This window comes from Quercus suber, unplaced genomic scaffold (genome assembly GCF_002906115.3).
Source record: "Quercus suber isolate HL8 unplaced genomic scaffold, Cork oak 2.0 scaffold_47, whole genome shotgun sequence".
NCBI lineage: Eukaryota > Viridiplantae > Streptophyta > Magnoliopsida > Fagales > Fagaceae > Quercus > Quercus suber.
In genome coordinates, this window is record NW_027069512.1 from 1,745,554 (window position 1) to 1,763,490 (window position 17,937).

The 17,937-nt window shown below is 33.4% G+C and overlaps 1 protein-coding gene and 1 long non-coding RNA gene across 2 annotated transcripts in view; both read right to left on the bottom strand.

Moving 5' to 3' along the window:
* Window positions 1-5,626, bottom strand: part of LOC112012086 (uncharacterized) — an 18,834-nt gene extending 13,208 nt beyond the window's left edge. Inside the window, exons 1-4 of the mRNA XM_065771666.1 lie at window positions 4,875-5,626; window positions 3,804-3,840; window positions 688-924; window positions 425-472 (exon numbers count right to left, since the gene is read on the bottom strand). Of these exons, the coding sequence (XP_065627738.1) occupies window positions 425-472; window positions 688-924; window positions 3,804-3,840; window positions 4,875-5,200 (648 nt within the window). The 5' untranslated portion in view covers window positions 5,201-5,626. The remainder of the gene's footprint in view (window positions 1-424; window positions 473-687; window positions 925-3,803; window positions 3,841-4,874) is intronic.
* Window positions 5,627-9,458: 3,832 nt separating this feature from the next.
* LOC136066816 (uncharacterized) lies at window positions 9,459-12,013 on the bottom strand. Its single transcript, XR_010628288.1, has 3 exons — window positions 11,460-12,013; window positions 10,196-10,532; window positions 9,459-10,113 (listed from the first exon to the last, which is right to left on the bottom strand). It is a non-coding gene; the product is annotated as an uncharacterized LOC136066816 (long non-coding RNA).
* Window positions 12,014-17,937: the final 5,924 nt, after the last annotated feature.

The window sequence follows — 17,937 nt, forward strand, 5'->3', positions numbered from 1 at the left end:
CTCAGATGCTTCAATTATCAATTCTAGGCGTAGTGCTTCTTCCCCTATGCTGCCTATTGGTATTTCTTTCTCTCTTCCCTATTCTGGTGTAGGTGGTCAAAAGTATTGGAAAGCTTCAGAAATATTTTTTATGTAGTGGGATTGGCGAGGAGCATAAATTCCATCCAGTCAATTGGAATCAGATTTGTAAACTGGTTCAATATGGGGGATTGGGTATAAGAAACTTGAGAAGATTCAATCAAACTTTATTAGGAAAATGGCTATGGAGATATGGGACCAATTCATGCAAGAATCATGCAAAAACAATCTGTCCAATAAATAATGGCATTCACATGGTTGTCTTCTTGAGTCACTTGTTACAAACAAGCATGAGAAGGCAGAAGAACCTACTAGGAAAAGAGAGCACTTGGGAAGAAACACTTACGTGTATAACCAGCACAGGACACTTCACCTTCTTAATTTTGTTGATGTTCTGCATAACAAAGTATAATTACTACATTGAAATTGCAGCAGAAATAGCATAAACCAGTAAAATACTCAATTCTAGCATAATTGTTCTTCTACCAAGTCTACCAATGGAATTGATTGGAAGTACACTGTTATAGTGACATTTCATTGGGTGGCCTGTTCTTATGATCAAGCTAACTCACAACATCTTTTTCATGAGAAACAAGGCAGCATCCTCACCTTATAAATATCAAAGCAAAATGTGAACTTGACATGGCAGAGCACACGAAGACCAGAAAGAATTGCACTATGCAGAACTACACCTCTGAGCCTTGGCAATTTAGATGCCAAGTGCAGTGTTGGTCCACTACCAACTGACTGCCCATACAAGATTAAGTCTTCCTGGCTAATTCCGTACTCAGTCTCAAGGCACTGATATACTGCTTCTATATCAGAATATGTATTGGATTCACTCGGCTGCATTTCATAAAGACAAAACACAATTAAGTACTTCAACTGTTCAGTCCACATGACTTTGAGATTTCCCAACCATAAAATCTGAAGCAAATCCAATGAATTTACACCAACTAATAAGCATGTTTAGAGTGATGAGAGATAGACAAGGGGATCAATCATGCCCATAGTAACCAACTAATACTTAACATGAACCACAACACCAGCCTGTTCAAATGATTAAACATTGTGGCTATCAATGTACATATATTTTTCATCTAGATAATATGACCATTAACTGACCAATCCATATGGAAGGTATGCTAGATTTATCCACATTTTTGTCTTGACGTTCTGAGATGAACAAATCAGCACTGAGGGGTTGCTTGGAATCAGCACCAAGCAAAACTTAGGCATCAGCACCTAAGGTGTCAAGAATCAGCACCAACTATTGGAAAATCTCCAATCTGAATATCATTAATCAATCAATCTTCTGTTCTAAAATACAAATAAACTAAAAGCTTATATAGAACTAGAGCCAGGAAATAAAGAGATAAAAGATAACTAATGAAAATTATTCCTAACTGTTCTCAAATACTAATCTCGAATCTAATCCCTATCCAAATAAAGGTCTAAAATTATCCAATTTCCTGTAAGATAAATACAAAAATCTGAAAATATAAATTCTAAAATAATTTTGGTTTTGCTCCTGCATCATACTACCTTGGTTGGAGAAAACTCGACCTCAAGTTTTAAATCATTGAAGGATGAAAAATCTGGCACATAACACTTGCTGTAGTAGAGGAATCCTCTTTGGGATCATTGAAAATAGATAAACCTTGTAGTCCACCCCATGAAACTCTTTTTGAATCACAAACTCAATATGTGCAATTGGAGTATCAACCTTTTTGACTTCATCAAACTGTAGATCTGCATGCACCATGGATGATTCTTCAGGCTTCTTGTTGTTTAGGCTCTATAGTAGACTCTTCTGGTTGCATGAACATTGAAACTTTGGTTGACGCATACACTTCTTGGTCAATATCAAGGTCTGATGATACTTGATTTACCTTCATTTGAGTAGCTAAGTCTTCAACAGTTTTCATTAGATTTCCTAATTCTGGCGTATGGCAGATACTTCATGAGTGACCGGTCATTGTTGCACTGCCTCATACTTGTCCTTTGATCTTGAAAATTACCATAATGATCAAATTTGTGCAACTGACTCTTTAATTTTGTGATAATACTGCGGGAAATATACAATGCAAAGGTCTTCTTTCATTCTTTCCCAAGTAATTAGAGACAGTGTATTCGAAAGTGTAGGTTCTCATAATGATTCCAAAACTCCAATGCTCTACCAGCAACTCTTGTTTTGGCATACCACATTTTTTATTTGTCATTTGATAAATGCACTTGTGCAAAGAATTGTTCCATCAAAAAATCCAATTTTTGAAAATCCAGGTGTTGTCATCTTGATAACCATAAAAAATAAGTGGTTGAACTTCTACCATTGTGCACTAAAATAATCAATTTCTAACAAAAAAATTGTGATAAGAACCTGAGCTTGCACACTTGAGTTGCACCTGAGCATTGCAGAAGGTTAAAGGGAAGTCACTGGTTGGGTTTGGGCTTTCAATATGACAGGTAGGATCTTGTATTAGAACTGGTTGAGTCTCGTTTTATGTGGAACTTTGAAAGACCAGTGAGATCTGACCAAAATTTCAGGTACTAGATACAACTAGTTAGACTGCGACACTAAATTCAAGTGGGTCTGATCTGGTGTTGTGGGTTGCAGATTTTCTGGATTTTTTTTTTTTTTTAAAGCTGGGTTTTCCAAATGGTGGTTGGCTTTTGTGTTGGTACTATGATCTGATGGGAAGAAAAACAGACAAAATAAAAAGTAACAAGAAAAGTAAAGATAAACCCTAAGAATCGGCACTTATTGGTTGCTTGGAATCAACAACAAGCATAACTTAGGCATCTGCACCTAAACTTAGGCATTTGCACCTAAGTTGATAGGAATCAGCACCTAACTATTGGAAAATCCCCAATATGAATATCATTAATCAATCAAACGCTTCTAAAATACAACTAAGGAAAAATAATTAAAACTAAAATACTACTAAAACTAATCCTAATTGAACTCAAATGCTAATCCCTATCTAATCTCAAATCTAATCCTATCCAAATAAAAGTCTACAATTATCCAATTTCATGTTAAGATAAATACAAAAATTTAAACATATAAATTCTAAAATAATGTTGGTTTTGCTCTGCATCAGAACCAACTTTCATCACAATTTTCACTAGGTTATAAATTGTTAATAAACTTCATGCAGTCTAAATCCCCAACTTTTTCTAATCTAGCTTCATATATCTTGATTTAGAATGTACACCTCCGTCCGCTTATGCATTTCTTTTGCATTAATACATGATAAATGTCAACACTCCCATCTATTATCCATTCCTCCAACTGACGTCTCATATTGTCCTTCGTTACTCTCCTAATTATGAATTAAGCTGGCACCACAACTTGCCCATGTGGAGAGTTGTGATTAGTGGAGGGGTGATGGTGGGTCCATGTGGGGACACCCCTCCACCAACCACAACTCACCACATGGGCAAGTTGTGCAACAAGTTGTGGCACCAGCATTGCTCCCTAATTATTCCCAAATCCAAAATTGCAGCTACAGTATGAATCAGGTCTTCATTATCTATCTTCTCAAAAAACAAAACAAAAAAGTTCTCATTATCTAAAGAGAGAGAGTTATTCCAATGGTAAATCCCAATTGTAGTCAGCAAATCATTAACAATTCAAGTAACAGCTAAAAAGTAAGAGAGTCACGGAGCAGCACAATAATAACACTGCAAAGTATGGTACAACTCAGACTGTCATAGCCTACCTTACCAGTAGAGGCTCCGTAGCCTGAGTAGTCATATCTGCATCATAAAATTCAGAAGGAAGGCATGGTATTAACATAAACCCAAAAATGGAATCCAATGCTTCAAATTTATCACATTGTACCTAGAAAACAAGATCACAAATTCGATTGAGGATTTTTTTTTTTTTTTTTTTTTTAAAGAAACCCCTTAAAAACATTAATCAAAAGTATGAATTTGTCCATAAAAAATGAAGGGAATATTTTATACCTTTCAAAATTTTCTCTTAAGTGCCATAGAGTCACATGAAAAGTAGAAAGATTAGATGACTCGAATTTTCCCAAGATCTAAATTACTGAAAAATCGTGCATAATATGTCACAGTAAAGTAAAATAAGATCTTGGAAAGTTCGATAGATTACGAGTTGGCCATTTCAGGCCATAAAATCTCACAAAGCCCCAAAAGCACAGAATATCCCCCAAAAAAAGAGAAAAAGAAGGTGAATAGTTAAATACTAAACAATGTTTCCATCGAAGTATAAAATAGAAATTAATTTACTTTTTAGAGGAGGGGAAAGTAAAAAACGAGGGCCAAATAGAAAAGTTTGAAAAGGACCGATGAGAGAACTAACTACAAGGAAACACTGTTAAATCAACCTTGTTTACTTTCACCTTTATTTCATTGTAAAAAGGGAAAAACCCATTACCCATTAACACCTTAAGAAGAGAAGTCATTAGTCAGAACATTGAATAAAGCTGTTATCTTTACTAATAAACAGATCTAAACCCAACAAAACCAGTTCCAAAAAATACTGCATCCTTTGAAAAGACAGTGATTGAAAATACAAAAAGCGTAGAAAAGCTTCAAAGCCATGACACAAAAGATATACCCATTTCAGAACACGGATTAAATAACCCACTCCAAAAAAAATACATATGTAAGATTTGTATACACAGCCACACCAAAAAAGTGAAAACCCATTAACCAAACCTACCATATAATAAATAAGAATATCCCCTTTTTTCAAAAAAAATAAATAAATAAAATAAAAAGCAAAAATGAAAAGAGGAAAAGAGAGTGACTGACTGACTGACCCCATGACATTAACTCTGAGATTGAGCTTGAGCTGCACAAAGAGGTCATAGAGCTGGCCAACGTCAGCAGCATTGCCATGAGAGTAAAGCAAAGTGAGGCGAGCATATGGGTTCCTGAGATAAAAAGCAACAATCTTGTTGCCACGCTTGGTGTCAATAAGCAAAACGTCTAAGGAAGTGTCATCAGCGTTTGGAATAGGCATGGAAGGAGTGGAAGAAGACACCACAGTGAGCTTGCCATCGTCTCTCTTCTTGATCTGGTAAGTTGGCGGCGACGGTGGAAAGAAGGCAAACTTGGCAGCCAGCTGAGACACCACACAACCCATTCACCCCCCAAGAAGTTGAAGGACAACCCAAACTCATTGAGGGAGGACCAGTCTTGAATGCATGTGTGGAAAGAGAGATAGAGAGTTGGGTTTTGTCGGTTTGTGGTGGAAGTGAGAGTTTAGCTTATTTAGTTAACTTTGTTTTATGTGAGAGTGTGAGCTAGTTTTATGGGCCTTGTTTGAGTTTCTGATATGATTTGATAGACACGGAGGGGAGAATTTAATAGTGGAAAGTTTTCTGGATAGTCTTTGCATATGTGTAATTTTCTTGCAGAGCCAAGAGGGAGAGAGATTGTGAAGCTGGTGTTACTGGTTTAGTACAGTGTGAGCCTAGAAAAAAAAAAAAGTTTCTTTTATTAGAGAAGAGAGAGAGAGAGAGAGAGTGACTGACGGTACAGACTAGAGTCTTAAACTCACTTCAAAATTTTGAGTTTAATTTATGTGCATGACTTCATTGTTTGTCAGTTGCACAGGCAAGCAGGTCAATATTGAATCTGATAGCTTCTGCTACATCACTTTTTTATATTTTTTTGGACTGTGTATGAGTTTTTTGCATGTTCTCTTTTGTGTATAATAATTACAGACTCGCCATTACTGGCTGACACCTGTTTTTTTTTGGATTTTCCTATTGATGTCTTTTACATTTTTTTTTTTTTAAAGAATGAAAATCTTTTACATGCGGTTCCTGTATAAAAAATAAAGAAATCTTTTACATGTGAGAGGGATGTGTTGTGATAGGCATGTAAAAGGATTTAAACAAAAGAAAAATGTGGATAAAAAGGTAGCCCACTCCTCCCTATGGTTTTTGTTAAATGTCATTTATTTCTGCCTTGGTTTCTAAGAAGTCATCAATTTCATGCTTGATTGATTAGCATGTCGGTTAGACATAATCATGTTATTTACTATTCTTGATCAAAAAGATGTAAAAAAGAGAAAGTGATGCAAATAACAAAATTAATAAAGAGAGAAAGGTAGATAATTGGATTTGAACCGGGCCACTATAATGGGCTTCCACAGTAAGTAAGTGATTAATCAGATTTTAGGACTTTTTATTATTTTCGTTTTTAATACTTGAGCAAATTATGCAAATAGTTTTTATTACATTCTTCCTTTTTTTTTTTTTTTTTTTTGGAGTAACTAAAGTACGGTACTACCGCCAACTACTCTATAGATATGTTAAGGTACTTTACTTCGCAAGAGTTGTTGGATTGAGAAATCATCTACATGTAATTATTTATGAGTACACCAACGTGGCACCATTTACATCCGAAAATATGAAAATAAATAAATAAAAAATATACATTATACACCATTAAAAATTACTTTATTTATTTACATTATTACTTTAACAATACATACTGCATCTCATACTCTATTTTCTTAGACCATTCGGCATTCATATTAGCTTGTGTTTGTTTATTTTAGTATGAAAACCTTTTTTTTTAGCATAAAAACATTTTTTTATATAATTAATTTTTAAAAACAGCCACATAAGATTATCTATTATATTTATATAATCTATTTTATTTAAATAATAATTTTTTATTTTCTTATTATTACTTTTATTTATACTCTCACAAAGAGCATCCACATTGGCGAAGCCATAATTGTAACAATTTGGCTCCACCAAAAGCCACTTTATTTATTTTACTTTCATACTTTACAAAACATCCAACATCAGTTGTTTTATTTTAGCTTTCAACACAATAAAATAACATAAACAACACATTAAAATAATATACTCACTACAATAGAATAATATATCTACTTCAATAAACATCAATCACAACCACATTTATCAAAAAAAAAAAAAACACAACCACCGATCAGCCACCACTTCACACAACGACCAAAATCAGCCCACAATTACCCAAGAAAATAACCCACAACCACAAAAATAAAACCAACGGCAACCCACACCCACGACATGAACCAAAACCGATGACCCACCACACAAACCCCATGACAAGACCCATGAACATCATGGCACAAACCCACACCCACAGCATGACCCGAAACCGATGACTCACCGTACCCATGGCGCCGATGACCCACCACACCCACACCCACATGGCAAAAGAAGAGACCCTCACACAGTAGAGAAAATTTTGAGAAGAAAGAGAGAGAAAAAATTGAGAAGAAAAGGAAAAGAATTTGAGTGAAAATTTTGAGAAGAAAGAGAGAAAGTTTTGAGAAAAGAAAAGAGCAAGAAAATGAAAGAGTAGAGAAAATGAGAGAGATGGATGAACATAAAAGAAAGAAAAGGAAGAGAAAAAATAAAGAAAAGAAATCAATAAAATAATTAAAGTAGCGTGAATGCAGAATAAAATTTTTTTTTTTTTTTTTTTTTTTTTTTTTTTTTTTTTTTTTTTTTTTTTTTTTTTTTTTTTTTTTTTTTTTTTTTTTTTTTTATTTTTTTTTTTACGTTTGAGCTATAGTGCACAGCCATCTTTAGTTGTCCACTGTAGCAAAGAAGCTAAAAACTTTGGCTATAGTTCCACCAATGGAGCCTCATTTTTGTATTTGGTGGTGCTAAAAATAGCAATATAGTTTTTTAGCACCACCAATGCTAGTGCTCTAAGATACGTCTCTTTCTCCTCTCTTAGCACTCTCTCCTTTTAGCTCCCTCTTAGCTCTCTCTCATCCCAAATTCACATACACTCACACATGGAGGCAATGCCATATTTGTTGGCGGCAGCAATGCCTCCAACGAGTTTGTACAAGGTTTAGGTTTTTTTGTTGGTTTTGATTTTGCGTTTCTGCTGATGGGTTTGGGTTGATTTTGGTTTGACTTTCCATTAATTTTTGGTCAATTTTGTGTTTAGATTATCAAGTGATGTAATGATTTGCGGTGGTGGTGATGGTGAGGGGGAGGGGTGGACGTTGATTTTAGGCGATTATCTGCTACTAGTGCTTCTTCTTCTTCTTTGATGATTTATATGGGTTTGATGAGTTTGAGATCTAGATTTAGGATGGGTTTGACGAATTTAGGATGGATTTACAAAGCATGTTACTGGGATAAGGGGAGATAGAGAAAGACAATAGTCAGGTGAAGAGAAAGAGAGAATCTTATGAGAGAGCAATGAGAAAAAAAAATATTAAAATAATAAAATACAAAGCTACAGTAGTCATGTATATTTATACGATTACTATAGCAACAATGTAAACTTACACACTTTTACATTGACTAATGTGAGTGATTTTTGGGCTTTAATGTGAAAATTCCACTTCTTATGCTATTTTATCTCACACTGGAGTAAGTGCTCTTACCACTATATTAATTTTTTTTTTTTTTAATTCTATTTTACATTATCACTTTAACAATACACCCTAATATTAGTCCCATCCCTCTTGTAAGCTTGCATGTAGCACTCCACAATTCAGCTTTTAGTCCAATCAGTAGTACTCCTCTCTTCAGGCTTCACGTGATCTACAAACAACCCACATATATATATATATATATATATATATATATATTTATCTTAAACCATCAGTCAAGTCAGGCTCTACGGGTTTTTAACCCAATAACCCGCTACCCGAACTAACTATTTAGGTTTAATGAGAGAGGGACCCGAATCCTACCCACCAAGGACTTCGAGTCCACCCATTGGGCCTCGAGTCAGTTGGACCCGGTCAGTTTGGTCGGGTCTTTTACCCATTGGACAACCCTAACTATTATACCCCTCATTTTATAGAACATAAAAAATAATCAATGAGAACTTATAATTGCTTTGAAATGTTTAGTATTTAGTGGATGATGTGAAACTAGTTAACCACAATTAGGTCTATGTTAGATTATTGAATTACAATATAGTTTTGTCAAGGTGAATAGATTGCATCACGCTAATCAATAATTTAACAAATGAAGATAATGGCATGAAAAATTGACAATAGCACAATTTCTTTATTTCAATTTGCAAATTTTTTTTAGGGGCTACTAGTTTTAGATTGGATCTTTTTTGGCTGGTGGGCTTCACAATGGATTTGATAATTTAATACATCTCCATCTCCCAATTTCTTATACTAAGCAACATCCCTCTAAGACCAAAGGTGATAGAACTATTAACATATTAATTTCCTAATATAAAACTAAAATAATTCTAGTTTAAGGAAAAAGAAAATTTTATTGTAGCTAAAAAACAAGTTATGTATATTTCTATGTTGGAAAGCAATTCACGCATCACATATTTATTCTCAACAAAATAAATATTGTCTACAAATGCTAACAAATATCTTTTTTTTTTTTTTTTAAACTCCTGTAATAAGTCTTACCAAAACAAAACAAAATAACATAATCCATTCCAAAACTAAGGTTAGCCAAAAAATCTCACACTTTTTTAATTTTTAGGCCTAGACATCAGTGTCAATAAGACACATTTGCACTCATGATTTGGGCAACCAAAGAACATCTACTTATATGTTGAATTTTCCATCAAAAATATGTAGGCCTCAGTCTTTGATATTGGATCTAAGTCCAATACGCTCAAAGCTGCGTGAACTTCTGCTCCATATGACTTTGAAAAGCACTTTGCCATAACCGTAGTCGCCCTATCAATTGCCATTGATACATTATCAAATGACTGGGAAATTACATTCCCAAGTTCATCATCTTATGTCAATCGTCTTTTCTTACTTTTAGAAGACATTACATCTTGTGATGACACTTGAGAATGTGCAACATTAATTTCTGGTGACCTCTAATCATCTTCCACTTCAAAGTTCTCCAAAGAAACTTCATTTTGAGATATCAAGTTATCAATCTCATCAATAGTGGTCAATCCAGCATACCTAGCACGTTTCTCCTTTGCAGTTTCAGCATGATCACTTTTTACTCTATCTTTAGCCCAAAGTTGTACCATCTTAGTGTAGTTGAGCATAGTTGTTGTCATCCACTTCTTGGCTGCAGGTTTAGACTGTTACAAGCCAAGACAAATGGTTAAATAACAGATATAGTTATGTAATACAAAATTAAACTCACAAAAAATGGTAATTTACCGCTATGAGTGGCTCCCAAACTTCTAGTTCAGCTGTCCATATATTTAAAGGATCATTCCATTCAAAACCACTCAATCCATCTTAAATATGTCATAGCATTCATGAAAATTCTTCTTCAGTATCTTTTGTAGATTTTTCACCTTATACTTGTTAATCTCCATGTGAAATTTTTCAACCAACTCTTTCACTATGTCATGATATGCCTTAGAGGTAAAAGTTCCATTAACTCTACCACTTATGATCACTTGATGCGTCCACTAAAGCATCATCCATAACACTACTCCATTGTACTTCTTTGCTTGGGGCTCCACCATTCTTCTTTGATATCTTACCCATGCTATAATTAATAGGACAAAAACACATATAAAATATTGTGTAAATATTAATATTAATTATCAAAAGATAGAGAGCAATATCAAAATTAAAAGAGAAATTTGCATAATATTTAGGTCTAAGTAATTGAAACATAACATAGTCTTAAACGACATAACAACAATAAACACAAAAACTATCACATTTGGACATAGTTTTGCCACATGGCTAATGTTTTAATAGATGTATATATGCATGTAAGGGTTGTGGAGGATTTAAAGTTCTTGGTCTGCAGTCAACAGAAGCAATGGGAGAGGCCACATTTATCAGCAACAATTATGTTAAGAGTTATCGATTAGTATAAAGATTCAACATAAAAATTAAAACAAGATTTAATGTGGTTCGGCTAACTATAATCCGACATCCATTGACAATGCCAACAAAAATGCAATATTAATGACATGATTTATAATCACTACCAAATGCTTATAAACAAACCTTACACACTCAACTCAAACTACATCCCAACACTCTCTTTCTCTCTTTTCTTTTTTGGTTTTGATTTTTTTTTTTTAATGAATCAATCTCAATCCACAATCCCAAGACATCAATGTATACATTGGCTCTCTCAAACTCAAGATATAAATAGACTTTTAACACACATCTTTTGTACACGTGCATTTTTCAGCCCACAATATAGAAAACTAGTTCCTCACACAAACCCACACCACATTCTTTAAATAACCTTCTCCTAATATAGAACTCTCTTTGTAAGAATACTGCTTTGAGCCAAAGCAATATAACCCATAGAAGCAATGATACATTCCACAAATTTGTTCATAAATTTGGAGAAGATTGATCATGAAACAAAGATAGAAAATATATGGCAAGACATGAAGTAGGAGACAAACATAATAGAAAATGTAGAAACATAAGAAAAAGGAATATTTACCTGTGAGCAGTAACCAAAACTTGCAACAATCAAAGAATAATGTGTAGCTATGTTGATGAACAACAATAGCTTCAATGGTGTCTCACGAAACAGCAGTAGCTTCACTTTGTAGCAAATAGGCAATAACGTGTAGCTATGTTTTTTTCTTATAGTTGATTGAGAAAAGAATGGCTGATATTAAAGGGATATTTTAGAGGTTTTAACAAAAATTTCATTAATCCTAATTCCATTCCCTCCCATTCCTCTCAATTTTAAGGGAAACAAAAATTTGAGATTTGGAGGGAAAATGCAGGAATATGCATTCTCTCATAACCATTTCATTTCCTCCCACTTAAACTCCCAAATAAAGGAATGAACATTTCATTCCCTCCGTTAAAACTCTCAAACAAGAGGATGAAAGAATATTCTAAAAATATTCATTTTATTCCATTCCATTCCCTCCTCCCAAATAGAACCTAAGGAAAGTATAAAAAAAAACTAAGGCTAGAGAGAAAAATAAAATAAAATAAAAGAGAGAGGGAGAGAGTTTTTCCTATTCTAGAGAAATTTTAGGGAGTTTGTAGTGTATTTTTCCAATAAGAGGGGGGTATTTATAATAGATGGGAAACCAAGGTGGGGTGTTGTAGCAACACACCCCACCTAGCCGTATGGGGTGGATGTCTTGTTTCCATAAGTCCAGACCTTGCTTGATTTGGAGTATTGGTAATCGAGATGTCACGTCTAAAAGAGAGGTGACGTAGTGTAGGAAATTCTGAAGCGCTTTTCTTGGAAAATTCATTTCTCCTAATCCATGGCAAATATTGTCAAGCCCTTTTTATGGAAAGTATTTGAGACATCATACTTCAATATTGTTCAAGCATATTGCTCCAATTGTGGTTGAGTTGGTACAGGCTTTTGCATGAATACGGCCCAAAAATAGCTCTTTTTTACCTGAAAATAGTGATACATTTAATCAGAGTTTTGGTATTTTATTGATATCTCATATGTTTTAACTCCGATTTTTGCCAGTGAACTGTCTTTTTGAAGGGAAGATTATGATCTACAAAATGGTCCAAAATTTACTTTAATCAGACGCTTAGATCAAAAAGTTAATATTTTGACCATCCTTGGTATGGATTTTTGGTCTAATTCTTGCCAAAAATGGCAAAATTGAATTCGAATTTTTGCTCCATCATCCGATTAGGGTAAATTGGACTACTTTAATTTGTTCCCAACTTTTGGCTTCACCCTTTTTTTTTTAATTTAAAACAATATTTTGACGTGTTAATTGAGGCTAAACAAAATAGGGTATCGACACTTGGTCAAATAATTAGGTTGCGGGCACAATTTCATGATTATCAAATTAGAAAAATTCGTTTAGATAATGCTAATGAATTTACATTTCAAGCTTTTGATGACTATTGCATGATAATTGGAATTGATGCTGAACATCTTGTTGCCTATACATATACTCAAAATGGTTTATCTGAATTACTTATCAAAAGACTTCAAATTATTGCTTAACATTTGCTTATGAAATCAAAATTACTTGTCCACTTGGGTACATAATATTACATGTTGCATCATTAGTTCACATTAGGCCAACTGCTTATCATAAATTCTCACCATTACAACTCGTACTTGGCCAACAATCAAATATTTTTCACTTGTGCACATTTGGTATGCTGTGTATGTACCTATTGCACCCCCACAACTAATATGAGTCATCAACGTAGACTTGGAATTTATATGGGTTTTGATTCCCCATCCATCATTAGATATCTTGAACATTTAACTGATGATGTTTTTAAGGCATGTTTTGAGGATTGTCATTTCAATGAAGCAATCTTTCCACCATTAGGGGGAGAAAAGTAGTTGCGTGAAGCACGACATGAGATTACTTGGAATATTTTGAAGTTATCTCATCTTAATCCTTGTACATCTTAATGTGAACTAGTAGTTCAAAGGATTAAAGGATTAATTATTTTGCAAGGAATTGCAAATCAATTATCAGACGTGTTCACTGAAAGTAAGAGAATAGTGAAATCTCACATTACAACTGCTAATACTCCAGCATAGATTGAATTCCCTGTAGGAAAATCAGTTAATACAGCAACAAATAAATCAAAGCCACACCTGAAGCATGAAAGACTTGTCAATGCTAAAGATAAAATTCTCCAAAAGAGAAAAGTATAAGAAACACAAGTTATGGTCCTTAAAAGAGACTATACCCACGAATCATGTCATAGAAATAACTGATCTATCAAAAATTTCATAAAAATGAACCTTTTAAAGAGGAATCTCCTGAAGAGGTATCCACTGAAATAGATCAAGTACTTGAAAATAACGAGATCTCAATACAATATGTATATGTAGCAGAAATATAGGATAGAAATAAAATTATTGTCGACAACATATTTTCATATAAAGTTGCCCTTGTTATTACCAGAACTAATGATGATGAATATGAACCATAAACCGTCGATGAACGTCAACATAGAAATGATTAGCCAATGTGGAAAGTGACAATTCAAGTATAATTAAATTTTCTAATTAAATGTGAAGTAGATGGACCTGTAGTCCAAACACCTAAAGGTGTAATGCATGTTAAATACAAATGGGTATTTGTATGTAAACTAAATGAGAAAAATGAAATTATAAGGTACAAAGCATGACTTGTAGCACAATGTTTCTAGTATAGATCTAATATTGATTATGAAGAAATATATGCTCCTATAATAAACACAATTACATTAAGATATTTTATTAGCTTAGTAGAAATAGAAAATTTGGATAAGCGGTTAAAGTTAAGGATGGGAGTGAACATTGGTAATAAAAAATAGGAGTGAACATTGGTAGACCGCATGGGCATAGGGCACACTCCTCATTGTGATATGGTGTATAAATATTGGTATCTGTAATTCTGTACTATCAAGAAGATGGCATGAGAATGTGAGATGACTCGAAAGCCTCGCTCATGCAACATTAACAAAATAATTTGTAATAATCAAATAATATTAAGTACATAAACAAAGCCATGCCTTGACTAGGAACCATATCAGCCCTACATGGGGGCCAGAGTTGTATATATGTTTTTTTTTTTTTTTTTTAATTTAATATAAAACACTGTCTCCTGCTTACTAGTCTTGTAATCTATGCCAACACGAACACAAAGACATATTTTAAAAAATGGTATTAAAAAATTTGAAATATGCAAAGGGAAAAGTGCATGTGATCTTCCCTTTTACATAAGAAACAAACACCAAAAAGAAGAGACAAAGGCAAATAAGACACCTGATCTGGAGATTCAAAGTTTCTAGTCTTATTAGATCCCAGGCTCAGTTTCTTGTCCTACCTTTAAACACGTGAGGCCCAACTGATATATATATATATAAGCTTTTTCTTTGGTACAGAAGAAAATATGTGTGTATGTATGTACTGTGCATCTCAGCAAATTAACTGATCGTTTTGGGAATAAAAACAAAAAAACAAAAAATCTGGGCCTTTCGGGCTGATTTTATGATCTAACCTCAGCTAGAATCGCTTATTCTAATATGCAAAAGCAAACAAACCGGCTTGTGCAATTAGCTCGTTCAGGCCGGAGGAAAAAACTAAACTAAATAAAATAAACACACACAATCTCTATAATAATAATTCAGTTTTTTCAACTAAAACCATAAGTTTCTTCAATCTATTTGTCAAATTAGGATTTTTTTTTTCCCCTTTGAAAGATCGTAAACTTTATTGGATATTAAGAAGGCACATCATGCGCAAGAATACAATCTAGCCCAGTAGACTTTCCTCAATCCAATCAATTTCAAAGTTAGGATTAAAATCATGATTTCAAGTCATGATCTTAACATTCTTTACAATTTTCTGCTCAATGCCACCCACTATTTGGCAGGTTTAGCTTCTTTTTCTTTTTTCTTTTTTGGGATAAATGAGACGTAATCGAGATGTAGAACAAAAAAACATAATAAGTGTCGCTTCATAAGGATGCCGTACCTAGTAGAATGAGTTAGCACATTGACCTAAATTTGGCCCATTTTTCTATCGTCTAAGCGATGGATCATATTGAAGTTAACTTGAAAAAACTTCTTGCAATTGCAAATCCAAGTTTCATATAAACATTTTAGAAAAACTTACATTATAAACCCTATAATTTAGGGTATAACAAATTAGATAGTGTAGATACAAAAGTAATGGATTGAAACATGAAGTTGCAATAAAATAACAATTAAACCCTAAGTCCATCTTAAACCCCAAAAATAATATTGTACTGCTTGAATGGGCTGGTGTTTAATTTGTTATTTTTTGAAAGTGTAGGGTTTAATTGTTACTTATGAATCTATATGGTTTAATTTGTTACTTTTAAAATTATGTGATTTAATTTGTTAAAACCCCTAAACCACAATGTTTAAAATTAATTTTCACAAAATTATTTAAATTATCAGACTAAAATTAGAAGGGAATTTAAAAAAAAAAAAAAAATCCTTGTCAATCTCGTAATCATAACTTTCCACATAAAAATTGAAAACTTTTCACATAAATGCAATAGTGCTTGCCTTAATTGGTAAAAAATTGGTTGTAATATAGCCTAAAAAAATAGTATTTTAAAATTCTAGCGTATCTACATATCAAGAGGTTCATGATATGTAGGTTCAATTATGATAAACTATAAAACTCGTGGCTCCACATAAAAATTGAAAACTTTTCACATAAATGCAATAGTGTTTGCTTTAATACGAAGCGTCCGAGCCTTACCCACTCAGCCAAGCCCCTGTTGGCAACATTTTTGAAACTTCAATGACTAAAAAAATTCGGTGTACAATTACGTTCGCATAGAAGGGCATAAAAATGGATGTGTAAGGTTATTTTAAAATTCTAGTGTATCTACATATCAAGAGGTTCAATTATGATAAACCGTAAACCTCGTGGCTTCTATTTGAAACGTGGCATAATAAAGAATCAAGTTACGAGTCTAGTAGATGGGGATACCCTATAGTGGCCTATACTATATTAGGAAAGAGGGAGCATTCATCAAATACATCTATCGATCATCCAATCTTAAATCTTTTGTTGTACAAACAAAAAATCGAGTGTTTACCGCTAAGAGGTTTGACTTCCTGGAAATCAATTGATTGCCCACATTCCCGTGGTGAAAGTCTAATTCCCACCTATTTTCGCCCTGAAACAGAAATAAGGAGAGACGAAAAAGGAAAGGAATGTGAGAACCCTTTTTTCCACCTTAAGATCAACCTTGGTAAGTGGAGGGGCTTACTTTTAGGATAGAATAACGTCTTTCACGAAGGAAAGAGAGAAAGCTTCTTCACAAGGTGGCAAATGCTAGAATCATCCAAGTTGGGCCTTAAAAAAAACATATATGTCTTGCGTTTGCATCCATCGGTGTGCACAACATAGAATTCTGCAGGTGACGCTAGTGCAGCAAATAATGAACATTGGTGGTATGGTATGCATTGGCATTGCGCTCACAAACACACAACTCTACAAGTGCCCCCATGAACATCAAATCAAAAAATTCTATAAGATGGAAACCTCCAAAATAAAGCAAAATGCTATCATTTTTTCCATGGGAAGAATTTGAAACAGTTACTATAACCGCAATAATGAACATAGGGATACACATCCTTGTGTACTTACAAAATAGACTAAATCCAACCCTTATCATATGAGTTACAATGAAATTTCATATATATTTTGACATACTTTCTTATATCTCACTATTACAAATATTTTCAAATTGCAAGAATACATTTTGTTTTCACCTAATCCAAGCAGATCAAAGTCCTCTGCAAAACATTATAAAAAAATTCCAAGCATATCAAAACCAGTCATCTTATCCCACCTGCACCACTCTACATGCACGGTATAATGAGACATGTGCCCCAAGGGCAAATAAAAAATAATAATTAATTAAATAATTTTACCCCCAAAAAAAAAAAAAACCAAATTAGATACCATCTTTTGATGAACATAGTAAGGTGTTTAATATCTTCCCTACGTACAATCAAACTTTTGAATCTATTTTTTTCAGTTTAAAAACATGATTTTTCCTAAACTAACTTTGCGAACCTTTAATACCCTCAAAATCAAGATATCAAGTTCAAATGAGTTTTTAACCAAAAAAAAAAAAGTTCAAATGATTTAAAATGGTAAAATACTTTTTTGGTCCTTAAACTTGATCAAATTGTAAAGATTTTTTTTTTCAATAGGTTAGAGACAAAATTTTCAATAGTTTAGGAACAAAAAACAAAGCTTTGATAAAATTCAAGGTCCAAAATAGTATTTACATCCATTTTCATGTGCCCAATTATAGTTTCTCTTTCTTTTTTCATGGCTTTAAATTTAGTGGCTTTCTCACTTTTTAAGTTTTTATCTGTCATCCCATCTTTCCACTAAGAAAACTCGCCACCTCATTCTAGACAAAATCATGCTTGGCGAATGGCCGTATAGGTAAAAACTTTGCTTCTTGAGCACA